This window comes from Xylocopa sonorina, chromosome 1 (genome assembly GCF_050948175.1).
Source record: "Xylocopa sonorina isolate GNS202 chromosome 1, iyXylSono1_principal, whole genome shotgun sequence".
NCBI classification, from domain to species: domain Eukaryota; kingdom Metazoa; phylum Arthropoda; class Insecta; order Hymenoptera; family Apidae; genus Xylocopa; species Xylocopa sonorina.
The window spans coordinates 19961598-19976979 of NC_135193.1; the positions used below are offsets into that span (position 1 = coordinate 19961598).

The 15382-nt window shown below is 48.8% G+C and overlaps 1 protein-coding gene across 1 annotated transcript; it reads left to right on the forward strand.

The window, feature by feature from the left end:
• Positions 1–1210: 1210 nt before the first annotated feature.
• LOC143425878 (L-threonine ammonia-lyase-like) lies at positions 1211–3721 on the forward strand. Its single transcript, XM_076898937.1, has 6 exons — positions 1211–1704; positions 1941–2060; positions 2146–2504; positions 2674–2836; positions 2918–3210; positions 3303–3721. Exons 1-6 carry the CDS (start codon positions 1597–1599, stop codon positions 3658–3660), a joined length of 1401 nt encoding a protein of 466 aa, XP_076755052.1. The 5' UTR covers positions 1211–1596; the 3' UTR covers positions 3661–3721.
• Positions 3722–15382: the final 11661 nt, after the last annotated feature.

A 15382-nucleotide genomic window follows, 5' to 3' on the forward strand; every position in this document is an offset into this window, starting at 1 on the left:
CGGCGCGGCGAGGCTCCTTGGCGCAGTTAAGCCGAAACCGTGCCTTTCTCGCGGAATATCCGCACCCCGTATGTTCGCAAACGAGCATAGTTAAGCTTGCATCAGCATTGAAGAAAAGTGCGACGCGCGAAATCGCGCCTCGTCATCTCGAATCGATCATCGATGTGTTTTTCTGGTGTTTCTGTATTTCTTCCGCTTTCTCGCGCGAAAGCTGAGGGCGGTTGCAAACTTAACGCTCAATCGAAAACGTAGAAAAAGAGATTTCGAAAAAACTTGGCTCGAGTTTGTTGAATTTTTTCTTTACGATAATTTTCGCGTGTCCAAAATGGTAACTGATGTCAAGATTATTAATTTTAGAACAGCTCGAGCTAATTTAAGTCAGCATTCGGAGACAAGTCGCAGTGGAATGTGGCAACTTCGTTATCTGGGAACTTCTAGGTCGCTAAATATTAATATCGAAATATTATTACAAACAGTGCAGCGTTCTAGCGATACCAAGTTGCTAGCTCATGAGTCTTGGTACCGATGAAACTCTGTTATGTTAAACGACGAAAATAACAAGACTTTGCTCCCTTTTGCGAATATTAGTAAACTAAAATCGCGTGAACAGATAGTGTGACGTGTCGACGAGTGCAGCCGAGTTCGTCTTGACACGTGACGAGCCTCGATAAAGCGTGCAAAACGATCGTCGCGAAAAGTTTATCACAATAAACAACATTATATCATTGCCATTTACTCGTACTCGTTTTATTACGCGAAAACAACTCTGATCGCTACTTTTTAGCGATTATTACCGTGCGTGTACTTCTCTTAAGTAACAATTTTACAGACACACAAATTCTTTTCTCCTTCTTCGTTACGTATGTTTCTAGTGAATATTAAAAATGAAACGATATAAAAAAATCCCTGAAACGGTTTGAAAAGTCGATAAAGCGTTGCAACACTGTGCATCGCAAGTAAATCAGGAAACGAACGGAATCGCGACTCTTGCAAGAATTTCAAGACGAAACAATTTCCAATCGGTTATTTACAAGTACGAATTTTATCAGTTTACTCGAGGTTATCTGGGGAGTGGTGGCTGCGATCGTGAGATACCAGGACCAGTCGGTTACGAAAAGTTCACGAGTGCGATTCCCGTTGAACAAGAGTCAGAACCAGATATCTGTTAAATTCGTATCAACGCAGATCAAGCATGGTTCGTCTCGTATCGTCTATTCGCTGGCACGTGGAGCAAAGTTCGTCAATTTATCCGTGCAGAGAGTCACTGGTTCGACCCGTTCGTTTCTCGCATGTTCGATCGCGCGACACGTACGACTCCATTCTCCGTTGCGAGTGGAATATTATTAGGTGATCGGTTTTATCGACGCTGAAAAAAGGAACGAATAAAGAGAGAAAAAGGAAATCGCCAGGGAAGTATGGCAATCACGAGACTTTCAGTGGTGCCCGTCGGAAGAGAAAGAGGGTCGAAGGTCGCGCGACGATAATGCGAGCGTCGTCGGGCGATATCGCGGTCGTTCACGATCGAATAAGTAAGAGGAACGATTGGCGAACGTGCAGTCGACTTTTGGCGCGTGCCGGCACGCTTTCGACCGGACCATGAAGGACCTGAATCTGAAGACGAATCCCCAGGAGCACGTCAACGGCCACGAGCTCGACTTAATCGCGAGGAGCAAGGGCAACGACTTCGATACGTCGACTTTTGACGTAATTATATCACGTCACCGCGTTCGTTAATCGATAATCGCGACGAGCAACGCCAGAGAAAGAACCATCTTAGTGTAATCGAAACGGCGTTCGATTTGTCTCTCAAGCTCTTCGCGTCTCATTCGTTCGCAATACTCGCGGTGTCTTCCATAGTTCTTGCACGGTTCGAAAATCGAACGAGCTTTCCTCGAGAGAATAAAGTACCAGTATCGAATCGTGCGCATTTCTGTTCGCAGAAGGACGAGGAGCTGGTCGATCCGTTCTGCGTCGAGGACAGTCCTCATAAGATCACCTTCGAGGACATCACGTCCGCCGCCTTCAAGATCAAATGCGGGGTCATCAATACTCCTTGCGTGGTATGGTTTGTCGAATAATTTTCAAACATTTCCATGGCCTTTCGAGAGAGAACAAGGTTGAGAACGAATGTTAATTTCTCGTAAGAAATCGCGACTGTCAGACCTGACGGGTATCGACCTGTATCTGAAGAAGGATTTCCTCCAAGCGACCGGAAGCTTCAAGGAGCGCGGGGCGAGGTACGCTCTGTTGATGCTGCCTGAAGAACAGAAGCAGATTGGCGTGATCTCAGCGTCGTTGGGTAACCATGCCCTCGCTCTCTGTTATCACGGGTATAAGCTTGGAATACCGGTGACGGTGGTGATGCCAGTGGTGGCACCGATCATGAAGATCGCAGCTTGTCGTCAATATGGCGCCAACGTGATCGTCGAGGGCCTCGACATGCGCGAGGCGAAACGTATCGCGCTTCGACATGCCAACGAGAAAGGGTTGACGTACATAAATGGGTGAGCGTACCAATATTCCATTTTGCAGAATTACATTTTCCATTTCTCTTCACCACTCGAACACAAGAAATGATAAGATATCCAATATTAATTGTTTTTTTTCTTTTAAGCTTCTATAAAATTTGTTACTGAAAGTAAATTAATAGGTGTACGTTCGTTTATGTATTAGATACGATCATCCAGATATTATGGCGGGTCAAGGAACTCTGGGTCTTGAGATCGTGGAGCAGGTATCCAACATCGACGCGGTGGTTGTTCCTATAGGAGGGGGTGGTTTGATCGCGGGCGTAGCTTTAGCCGTGAAAACTCTTCACCCAGGTGTAATGATAATCGTGAGTCATTACAACCATTTCGAAGTCTTTCCTTCCAGTTTTCTTACAAACTGACATACTTTCTTCGTTGATATTCCTCAGGGTGTCGAATCAGAGAGGTGTCCAAGCTTCCACTTGGCGCGAAAGGCGAATCGACCGACCCTCTCCAATATAGACTCGACATTAGCCGATGGTCTCGCTGTTCCCATGGTGGGATACAACGCGTTCGCCACCGCGAACCCGTTGATCGACAAATTAGTCGTGGTGAAGGAGGAGTGGATAGCCATTGCGATTCTAAAACTGGTCGAGAACGAGAAGTGTATCGTCGAGGGCGCTGGAGCCACTGGTTTGGCCGCCATTTTGGCTGGCCAACTGGACGAGCTTAAAGGCAAAAGGTATATTATTTAACACTCGATCAATTAACGCGCCTATATTTAAATGTAAACTCGAAAATAGGTATGCAGAGGTTGAAAATTGTCCGTTTTAGAGTGGTGTTGCTGTTGTGCGGTGGTAATATCGACACAACGATCCTTGGAAGGTGTTTAGAGCGGGGCCTAGCGGCGGAAGGGCGTCTGTTGAAGTTCACGGTGACCGTGTCGGATCGACCAGGCGGAATCGCGGAGCTCTGTCGTAAGCTGGCCAACATCGGAGTCTCGATAAAGGACATCATGCACGAGCGGGCTTGGATCATGTCGGACATCTTCAGCGTGGACGTGAAGGTGGTCTGCGAGACCAGGGACCGGGATCACGCGGAACAATTGAAGAACATGTTGTATCAGAATTATCAGAGAGTCGTGTTCGGCACGAGCGACATGTCCACTCTGAATCTACCCCAAAGCGCGTAACGCTGCTACCCTCGATTCGAACTTCCCACCACGCGGACGTCGTCGAGTCGAACTTAGTACTGGATTCGAATCGATTTTTGGACACGCTAGAATCGATGCACACCGACGACGTACGTGACTAGCATTCGCGAACCACTGCATTTACCCGCCGTTCGATATTTTGAAAAATAATTGGAATTAATTTAATACATTTGTTATAGCGAACCGGCTCGTATCGTGAATTCCAACGAAACGGGGCGAACGTTTCGTATAAATTTCCGTAACCGCGCTCGAATTATCGTAGCTTATACCCATTGCCTAGGGAAGTTTCTACGTACCAATAAAGACACCTCTAGCGGGGCTGGAGCTTTAGGTTTCTCTAAAAAGCAAGCTGCTCGCGTTTCAAACGAGCGTCCCAACCCCGCCCACCCCCCAAGCGTAATTTGCATCCGAAGGAGAGAGGATCGATGGCGTAGAAATTCGAGAGCCGCGCCTGTACGCAACGCGCGTTACGTCGAGGTGTAAACGTGTACACGCGAAATTTATTACCGTTACCAAGCGCCATGGGGTGGTGGCGAGAGCCGGAAAGAAAGGGAACAAGCGAAATTCATGCTCGCACGCCACTCTCGTCGCGTTTCACGTCGAGGCTGCGCGTCGCTTTCGCCTTCGCGCGGCCATGATCGAGTTTTTGCCTAAGCGACCGATCGTAAACCGCTCGTTTAACGATCTTGATCACCGCGTGGCGCCTTCGCCAAGGAGACGATCGAGCGTTTAACGACGTTCAAGCCGCTCGTTCCGAATTTTCCGTCGTTTTAACCGCGCGAACGGAGGCGCGAACGCGTCCGCTTTAAGCCAGAAGACGTTGGCGCTGGATAAAAAGATACAAACGTCGGAATTCCCAGCTATACTGCACGGCATTCGCGGGAATTATTCCATGCTTTTGAAATGAGAGAGCGCGTAAATTAGAATTCATGACTTTTAAACGCGCATAACCGAGACGTTGCCACTGTGTTAATGGGTCGGAATATGGAGTTGAGCAGTACACAAAGAGAGGCGCTCGTTATTCCGCGAAAATGTTATTTAATTCGACGCGCGAATACATTTAGAATTAAACATTCATACGCATCTCGTCATACGATAAATTCGAATGAAATAAATCCCTGGTAGCCGAGCTGGAATCGTACGAATCGACTCGATCGTTGTACTTTAAACGCGAAACGACGCTCGAGATCCGTGCCTAACGATCTTCCCCTTAAAACTCTCCACTTTTCTCAAGCTTGCAAGCTCTGACCTTCCACCCGCCGCTTGCCTTAAGGAACACAATCTCATTATTTCTCCTTATCCTAAGTCACTTTCGCGTTTCGCTTACAAGATGAAGAGGAGAGAAGGAGGGGAGCAACGAAACGGTTCGAGGAAGAGCTCGCGATGCGCTGGCGATAATATTATTTCACCCGGAGCGTCCTTTCCAGGGGGAAGGGAACCTTAATATTTCCCCTGGCGCGGGTCAATTTCGGGGCGAAAAAAGCAGTTTCCAGCGGGCGAAATAAATTTCACGCGGATCGCGGTTTTCCGCGAGGCGTTTGCATGAGGTACGCGGCTGTCACGGGATTAATGTATCTTTACGACGAGGTCGACGCGGCGGTCTCGTCGCGTTACACGAGCGGATAATATATCGCGTACGCGTTACCACTCTTCGCGAGGATCTCGTGGCGCACGGTTGAAAAGGGCTGGCTTCTGAGGCGGCGCTTTCAACGTCGCCTCACAATACGTGACGATACGTCTGCCTTTCTAATATCGGACTGCTCCGGATGAGTTATGACGCGTGTGCGAACCACCGTCGAAAGAGGGTGGCCCCGCGAATAGGCCGCGCGCGGCGATGAAAGATCCGCCAGTCCTTTCTTTTCTTCTTCTTCTTCGCCTTCGCTCAGTCTTTTTCACGAACGCGGAAGAAAGGGGAACGGGAAAACTGGAGCAACATTGTGCCAGAGGGAGAGCTCTGGCTACGGTGGAATTGCACGGTGGTTGGCGAACGGTGCAGAGGGCGAGAGACGCGAGCCTCTTTTGTCGGCCTCGCTGATGAGTTCATTAGTTTGATTGGTGGAATGTTTTAGGTAGATTAGGGGGAATTTAGTTTCGCCTTAATTGCTTCTTTTTTCTCGCTCTTCAACTGCGAAAATATAAGGTCCTTAAATGGCAGGCAGAAGTACTTTTCTAATGGATATCGAATTTTAAATAAGCTTACTTGTACAGGCAACAATTTTTATGCTCTGTAACAGCTGTAGACAGCACAGATTTCTCATTCGAACGTACTATATTTCCAACGAGATTGAATTAACACCGACTAAGGGGTGAGACACGAATTAAAGGCAGCCGCGAAGTTTCTCCGAATTTTCCACCCCCCCACGAGCCGTCTGTCGCGTTTCACGGTCCGCCCTCATTCATTTTTCTGGTTTTCCAGCGTGGGCGAAAAAATGTACGCGGGGCGAAACGAAAACGGGTGGCGGGCGAAAGAGAGGGAAAGTGGCGGCCGGGTGAATTTACAGCATTTAATATCGGCAAAATGAAGTACGAGCGAGGATGGAGAGCGGGCAAGGAGCCGCCGTTTTGCGGCATCGATAAATCCGTTTTATTGCCAGGGCCTGTAGGTGGGCGAGCCTGACTACCGGTTACCAGCACCCCCGTCCAACCCTTTGCGCCTTCTCAGTGTATAACAAACACCGAATAAAAACTAATGCGAGTCCCTTCCTCCTGGTGCACCGAGCGGGACAATTCTGTCCCTCGATTTATCCGCGACCCTCCGCACTCGCGTATTCTGCGGTCATCGCGGCCCAAATGGGGAACCCACCCCTATCGAACGTAGAATCGAGCACGTAGATATCGACACATCGAGAATAAATATAAATAAATAGATAAAAAGGGAATTAACTATCCATCTTCTCGAGTAAAGATGTATATCTACTGGGAAGAATCGAAGCTGTACTGTTTGAAATAGTGCAAATAGAGGGTGGAACGTTAAGAAGCACGGATATATAGTAGCTACGGATGAATCGTTGGGAAATTTTTCGGAATTAGTCGAGGGTGAACGCGGCTCTGGGGTAAGGATTTCCGTGGAGTCCACGGGTACAGAGTTTTCCAAGATGAAAGTTAATTCTGCTGGATAATCCAGCTTCGATGGGTGGGGGTGGTTTAGAGAGGACGGCGTAACGAGGGCGAAGAAAGATCTGCCGTCCCAGCGCTCCGCTCCTTTTTCAGCTAAATCTTGGAGCGGATCGAGAGCTTCGCCGAATTTATGAGATTTCGGGCAGCGCGCGTGGAAAAGGGGGTGGGTCGGTGCTCCGCGTAGGGATTAACTTTGTCGAGCCATTTTGTCGACCGCCAGCGAGCTTTGTGACCAGGAGAAGACACATTCCCAGCAATTAGCCAACCCTGCCTCCGCGTCCGTCTGTACGTCGGTGATGTACTGGGTGTTTCTAAAACCGTCGGCCAAATCTTTGGTAAATGCGTGCTATTTATCTTGGCCCCGGTCTGGCGAGACTTTCTCGTCGTACGAATTAATGTTCCTCTATCGTGTGGTTCATTTTGATAAATCCGCGTCTGTCTCTCTAAGAGATTGAAGAAAAAAGAGCGCACCACCTCCAATGTTTCATGGCGAAAAGTAAGGAAATACCGAGAATTTTGTATGGGATGGCTTTCTGAGAAAACACGGATATTTCTCTGTCAGGGATCTCAGCAGAAAATCGACCATCGAAGGTCGATTCAGGCTCGCGTCGCGCGCTTTCGAACAGAGCGAGAAGGTAGAACGCAACGACAGAGACGGGTAAAGAGAGGGTGGAAGTTACTTATTAGTTTTTAAGCCGCTCGCGACATCGTGGAAATAAAGAGGAGCAAATAAATCCCGGAGGGGGTGAAATTCCGTCGAACGAGGCGACCTCCGCTCCTCGAGAACAGGATAATTAACGCGCGGCCACGGTGTTCCCTCTGATCCACGCGAATCTATCGTTTAGGCAACGAATTAGTCGACGTCCGTCGCTTTTAAAGTTAATGGAAACGCCGCGACCAGGCGGGCAGGGTCGAAGGTCGAATAAAGCCATTGTTCGGAAGTTCTCTAATTAATAGGGCGTTAAGGAGCGTCCGATAAAATGGTTACCGAAATGTCAAGCTTGGACGAAGGAAACTTTCTCCCGCGAGTTGAGAAGACTGAGAGAAGAGAAGAGAAGAAGAATCGAGGAGAGAAAGTTGCTCGAGTACGAAAGTCGCCAACCTAGACCTAGAAAAGAGAACTGAAAACAGATTTTAGGGAGACGTAGAGAACGGCACGAATCGTTAGCATTTATTTCACGCGGATGTGCTGTTCCGTTAATTGAACCACCGCCACAGCCTGTCCCGCACCGTTCAACCCCTAATTTGGAAATAGGTTACGAGCGGCGAACCGTGCCTTTTCACCGCTCTCGAAACAATGAGCGACACTTAAAACTCGATAGCGCCAATTACGCGGATGGAACTTTTCCCTGGGCGAGAAGAGAACTACCCGCTCGAGTACCATTTATCGAGCTAATCTCCAAACAGGAGCTTTTGATTTGTTCCAGTTAACCAAGAACTTCCGTCGAATTTCCTAGCGCCCAAGTGACCGTTCCGCGGGTTTAACGAAGTTCGTTCTTCCACGCGAAGGGTATAGAAAATTGTTCGACTCGCGGTTAACGCTCTATCAAGAAACGGCCTTTCTCTATCGATAAGGTTAAAAAATTGTTAGCAACAGCTCGAACAGCCGCGCGCGCCAGCCAACAGGATTAGCCCCCGCCGTTTTCAACCCCCTCGATCGATTCGAGCAACATTCCACAGGGAAACGCGCGTGCTGTTCATTCGGTTAAAAGTAGACGCTCGTGATCGTGGCACGTATCGATGTACACACGGCTCGTTCAGTCTTCCGCAACGGTTCGCTCGCTTTATTCGGCCAGATTAAAGGGTGCTGAGAGATACGAAGTTTCGCTGCCGCCCCTGGGCGCGCGGCAACGAATCGGTTCCTCCTCGGAAGTCGAGCGGCTCGCTGATTTGCGAAATTTATTTGGACGAAAGTTTGCTCGTTAAAAGCGCGCGCGCACACAAACACACACGCGCCACTGACTGTGCTTTCGCGCTATCAGAGCCCCTCTGTCTTTCTCCAACATTGGAACAATGCTCGAAACGCAACGGCTGCCAGATAAGGTACGCGGTTTTTTTCCGCTGGTTCATCCGACGAGCGTTTCTCTCGTCTCCCTTTTCACCCGTTCTCCACGCGTGTCTCGAAGCTTGCGCAGCCGAAACAGCCGCGCGGATACGCTGCAAAGCAGAAGCACTTTTTCCCTCCGCCACCCCGTTCCCGCGCATTATCAAATTGGTATTTATTTTCACGATTTCACGCCGCGCACCGTTGTTGCCGCGAAATATATATCGCTCGCGCCGTTACCCAGTGAATTCATGCGTTCACCATTGATCGTGGTTGAATTTTCGCCACCGGTTTCTTCTTTTTCTCCAGCATTCTGCGCCGTTAACCGTTCACTTTGCTCCGTTCTTCCTGCTTGTTCTCGTCTGTTTTTTTTTTATTGCAATATCTTCTTATTTAATATTATTTTCCGTGTTCTTTGTTTATCGTTTCCGACGATTTTCCAAACCTTTTTCGTGCGCAGAATGTATTTTCTCAGCGGATACGCTTGAAAGGACCGAAAATTTGTGCTCCACCTGCAACTTCAAAGAAATCTTAACCAGGGATCGCGACTCTCTGCCCCTAAATCCGTCAAATGGCGCTCAATTTGTAACGAGGTAGGGTCGGGTCGTTGCCAGTTTGTTTTCGCCCGCCCTTTCTACCCTAAATCTTCATTTATCTCTGGTTGTAGGGGAGCCAGCCAGGCTTTATACGCGGCATAATTAGTAAGTTCTTTTAACGCCGTCCAGGCGTTGATCAACCCGTCCAGATTAAATTTTCGAGTGGTCCCTCGATCGATCTTTCCTAATTACGCAGCAGCAGGCTTGTCCCAAGGTCGCAACCAACAGAGAGAGGGCTTTCATAGACAGTGACATCAACGAATCGATGGACGACGAAATATTAGAAGAGAAAACGATTGCATTTCTTTATTGGCGTCGATTCAACGTGCAAAATATTTGCATTTACACGAGAGAAGGCGACGATATCTGATCGCCAGAGGAGGCTGCTGAAAATTAGTCGTAGAATGGGAGAAACAAAAACGGAAGAGGCGAGAGGAGGGTTGGTGAAATGGTAACTGGCTGAGACTCGTTACGTGCCAATATTATCGCTGCTCGTTATTGAAAATCGCTTCTGTTTTATGATATCGCGTCTGGCGGAATGTGCCGCCACCAAGATCCAAGGAATTGCCAATCTTATCCGCGACGTATTAATGCTTCTCGCCTCCGGAAATTGCTTCCGTTGGGATCAACGTTTCCATGCCTCTCGTCAGAGAGCTCCAACCGCTTCGAACAATCGTTTCGTACCTCTTTGAATCACTCAGCTCTTTCGAACCGTTCGATCGCTTAAATATTCAACATAGATCGCGATGCTCTGGCAGAAAAATTGTACCAGACGAGTCAATCGCGGTCAATCGCCACGCGACTCGAGCGTTTAAGTATCTCGCTGCTCGTAATCGTCTCGCATATCGTTCATTTATTCCACAGCCAAAGAAAGAACGCGCGGTGGAGCCCCGTGGCGTTCTTCGAGGACGGAGAACGGCCATCTAGCGCAAGAACGCGAGACTCGTGGAATCAAGAGGGAGGATTCGCTGGTTCTTGTTTTTTGACGATTCTTTTCAGCTTGCGCCAGACGAGCTTTCTGTTTCCTCGGAATCACGGATCGTATGACAGACAGATGGGCGGAGAGCAACGAGGACATCGTGTTCGAAAGATGCAGTTGGAGAAGTTATTTTTTTTTACGACCCGCGCGCAATTTTCCGGGATACCCGTCGACAGAGTCGAGGCCCTCAGACGTCCCCACGGTGACCCAGTCCCCTGTCTTTCAATCAAAACTTCCGCCTCGAACTCGTGCGAAACCTTCTCCTCGTTGTTACCAGTCCACCCGTTTCTTCTCGTTACATCACAGTCGTCGAAGAACGTGAAGAAGTAAGCCCTTTGAGGGAGACCTCGACTCTTGCCGCGATCCTCGTCCTCTCAGCGACTTCTTTTTTTTTAATTAACCTCTAATCCAACCCTTCGCAATCTTACCACCGTCGATTATAAAGCTCGACGAGAGTTTCTTATTCTTCGCCTCGAATAATTTCCATCAGTCGCGCGCATGATTACGAGCAAAGAGTATCGTCGAAGGGAAAACGGATTATCCAGGACGTAGCGAGCCAGGGTGTCGAAAGTAAACGACGCGAGGCGTCACGATGGCACTCGCGAGCGTGACTGGTGGCCGCATTAGAACAATGTCCCCCGTAGCCAGCCAGCCTGCTGCTAATTACGCGGAGTTTGTATTAATGCGGACGTTAGCATTCCGCTGGTGGCCATCCGGGTTTCCGCGGCCGCCTGGTTACGTGTCGCCGTGCCCCCGTTCCCGTCATCATCGTCGTCGTCGTCGTCGTTGGTTGTTGTTGTTGTCGCTACACCACCGTCGACAACGCTGATACTAACGGCCGTGGTTCGTTGGTACTTCGTCAGGAGACGGACACCAGGTGGATTTAACTGCACGCAGGTGTCCTCGCTGGATGGTAAATCGTTACGGTCGTTTGCTTCTGGTTCAGATTTGTTCGCGAATCATTCTTTCTGCTGTCTTTCTTTTTTTCGCAAAAAACGTGATCCAATCCCCCCGAAAAGTTTCGATTTTTCAATAATCCAGAGTAATTGACGTTAGAATTTTTATACTAACACATCTGTTCAGTTTACTCATTAAACAAACCTAGATACATCGAAAGATCGAAGAGTTTTTCTTAACAATTGCAGAGTGTCGCGAGTTATCGTGCTGGTTAATCGCGAAATCGCAAAAAAAAACGGCGAATGTCATGCGAAATACCAGAGGACAGGTTCGCGAGGACATCGCGGTGCATCCTTGTCGACAGATCGTCTACGACGGCGGGAACAAGAGTGGAAAATGCGGGGGCAAAACGTGGCTGGTCCAGAGATCGGCTGGCATCCGCTAACGAGTGGCGTTACCGGTTCGTTCTAGCGATCCACGGGGCCAGGTGTGTCCGACCGCGATCGAGCTCGAGCGTTTCGCAGAAGGCAATCGCGCGGAAGAGTCGAGACGAGGCAGGCCTCGAAACCTAGCTGGGAAAACGTTTCCGTGAATAGCTGAAGCGCTCTCGATCGATGCCGCGAGGGTAAGGTATTCGAGGCTGTTGGAAAACGACTCCTTTTCGCTCCTCGTCGACCTACATTCGTTTGACCGGTCGATTTCTTTTGTCGCCAGGCCTCGTAAAGAGAAAAGGCGCTATTAGAGTGCTCGCCTCGATATTTCGGCTGTATACATAACCGAAGACGCGTATTTGGACGTGTGAAGAAGGCTTTAATTATTTTTTGAACGATTTTACGATGCCTGTACAGCGCTGGAGGTACGTCGAGCAGATTCGCGCAATTTTCACGAGCGACACTGTCGTCGATTATTCATAAAGCTCCAAGGAAGGACACGAACGCGCGGCGATACTGAAATATGCAGAAATGTTGGCGGTAAGCTCGCGAAAGCGTCGATCGAACGTCCCATCCGAGCGTTCGACGGCCCCCATCGGACGGGCCGTTCGACTTCCCAAATGACCGGTGCAGTCGAGCTTGCAAATGGCAACGATAGCCATCCAATCTCGGTCGACACTCTCGAGAGCTGCGGAGAGTAGATGGATACGGGGGAGTCGAAGAACATCCGCTCGACTGTTTCGAGCGAGGCTCGAGCTACTTTCGCCCGAGTGCACCGCGCGGCACGATAAATCAATAAATAAATCCCTGCCTCGCAGCGAGGATTCCGCTGCGGGGAATTTGCGAAAATTCCCCCTCGAATCCATCGCTCCGCCATCGCGAGAGGATTCACAAAGACAATTTCATTCCATAAGAATACCTTATACTCGCTTTGTTTCAATTCCCATTGTTTCTCCTGTTTTTTGCGTTCCTTCTTCGATCGTATCAGACGCGTGAAGTAATTTTATTTTGCAGGGATCATTCGCGATCTCGCGGTGAACGAGAACGAAAGTAAGATGGCGGAGAACGGCGCGCGAGTCGCGATGGCCTTGAGCGACATCGCGACCAGCTGGTCGATTGTTTAACAGACCAGTCCAGCTAGAGCTGTATCTCACCGCGCGTCGCGGTACAAGGACAATCAGCAGCGATCCTAATTAAGAGGAATGCCAGTAGCGCAATCTGTTCTTACGTCTTCGTGCGAGCGCGATTGTCGGTCGAACAGGCATTATCTTTAATGAGAAATTGCGTCCAGCCTGGAGATAAATCCTGGAATCCATCCGACCTGATGGCTAACGACTCTCGCGAACACTAACCGCGCTATTAGTCCACGCTCCTCCCGATCTCCTTCTAATTAGACGCCGTGTGTCTTTCGTTTCCTGTAAAAATCCATAGATCTTCCAGGAACGAGTTCGTTCGAGCGAAATCAACGCATTTCTTGCCTCAAAGAGTAAGAGTTCTCCTTGAAAAAATTCAAGGTAGCGTAAAGACCAAATTCTCTCGTGGAATTGCCAGTTAAGTGGACTTAACCCTTTGCTCGAACGACGACTCTCACTCGCCACGATGTTTCACGTGGCAACTCGAGCGGCTGTATTTATGTTGAGTTTCGTTATCTCCAGTTGATAGACGCGAAGTATTGGTTCGTGGATAGGTTTCTTAAGCTGTTTATATTTTCAGTTGGAAAGTGACATTGTGACGTCAAATTCTTCTACAGACTGTAACCCTGAATACGATGTGTCTAGCTTTAGTACAGTTTCGACGGTCGTAGCGAGCACACGTATCGCGAAATTTTGCACCACTCGTTTTAAAGTTTCAACGCGAGTTTGATTTTGAATTAATCATGATTAAATTGGTGGCAGAGCAAGAGTAAACCAGTAGTCACGTGTCGAGTGTGAGAGATAGAAAAGTTAATGTGATAGACAGTGAATCAGTGAAGAAGTAGCAGCGATGGCCCACAAGATCCTGACAACTCAGAATGTCCTGGTAAGTGTTTTCTACAATACCAAACACCACTACAGAACTTAAACTTCGATAATTATCTATTTCAAAATGTAAACACAGATAATATATCAAAATATAACACTTTTATATGTTAATTCTTGTATAAATTAATTTACACTCAAAATTGTCTCGAGTTGCAGCGCCACCCGATGGAAAGAATCATCGATCGCAAAGGGTTAATACGCAGGTAATTCGATGGAGGATCGAACACGAATGGGACACGGACGCGTTATAATTCACCGTGTCCTTTCCGTGGTTAGCATCGCGGTCTGGTCCGCAAACGGGACGCAAACTGGCCCGCAAACATAGATAATATATCAAAATATAACACTTTCGTATGTTAATTCTTGTATAAATTAATTTACACGCGAAATCGTCTCGAGTTGCAGAGCCACCCGATGGAAAAAGTCGCCAACAAGCGCAAAGGGTTAATACGCAGGTAATTCGATGGAGGATCGAACACGATTGGGACACGGACGCGTTATAATTCACCGTGTCCTTTCCGTGGTTAGCGCCGCTGGCCCGCAAACGGGACGCGTCCTCCAGGTGGAAGGGCCAGGGAGAAATTATTAGCCTAATCGCAGGAATTGATGGCGCGACTAGTAATGGCTGGGCCGAACGAGCGGCTTTCGAGCTTCCGCGTCACGTTCCTGTCACTCGGCTCTACGGTGATTATGGAGATGACATCAACGTCCCAGGAGAGCCAGGGAACCACCGCCACGGCGTCGACGCTGCGAGATCGCCCTCGACGCCTCCTGCGGAACCATCCGCGGGGATCTCTCGCGGTGGTACACGAAACTTTCGCCAAGTTCCACGCGGAGTTTCTCTCATTGAATGAGATTTAATCACGGAGACGCGTACGCGACGCGCGCCAACTTCCTCCCGCTGGCCCGGAAGCGGGTCTACGGGAAACGCGACGGGTACCCATAACGCGAAATCGATGACGCGAGGAAGTTCAGGACGGATGGAATTAATCGTCGTCATCGTTGGATGCGGAGTTTTGACTTTGACAGGAAGAAGAGGGGAATAATCGTACATGTAGAGAGAAGAATTCTTTCTGGAGGGGTGTTGATAACCTCATTAGTCGTGATCTCCACGTATAGTTCTTGGTTAGAGTTCGTTATTATAGCGCTGGTAATTTTGTACGGCTTTAACTGCTACGAGGATCTTTCTTGATAGAAGATATCTGATTTCAAAGACAGAACTTAATTGTATTTCTAGTAAATGTTAAGACTGCGGTAATTGTATAGGAATTTGTATAAATTGTATGAGCTTCCTCTGGTTGCTGGCAAGTTTTTTCGTGCATAGGGACGAGGAGGGTGGTTAACTGAAAGCGAGAAAGGGCGAGCAAGAAAATAGGCGGACAGGTGGTGGTGAAAAAAAAAAAAAATTACGCGTCGGCTTTGAAGCGGCGCCATCGTTATCCGGACAGTGGCGGGCCGTAATTTAATGGCAGCCGATGAACGTCGCTAATAGGTAGTTTCTTTTTTGCCGTGGCCGTGTCGCGGGGCCGTGGACGGGTCTCGCGAACGGGGCGCACCGGAAGAGAATCAATTACGAGCTTTTAGTCTCGTTAGTTCGCGCGTCGAGGTTGACACGG

Bases quoted from the DNA above. Each gene is read 5' to 3' on its own strand.
- LOC143425878 (XM_076898937.1), top strand. From the start codon at position 1,597: ATGAAGGACCTGAATCTGAAGACGAATCCCCAGGAGCACGTCAACGGC. The intron at 2,061-2,145 runs GTATGGTTTGTC...ATTTCTCGTAAG, and splicing joins TCATCAATACTCCTTGCGTG to AAATCGCGACTGTCAGACCT. The intron at 2,837-2,917 runs GTGAGTCATTAC...GATATTCCTCAG, and splicing joins ACCCAGGTGTAATGATAATC to GGTGTCGAATCAGAGAGGTG.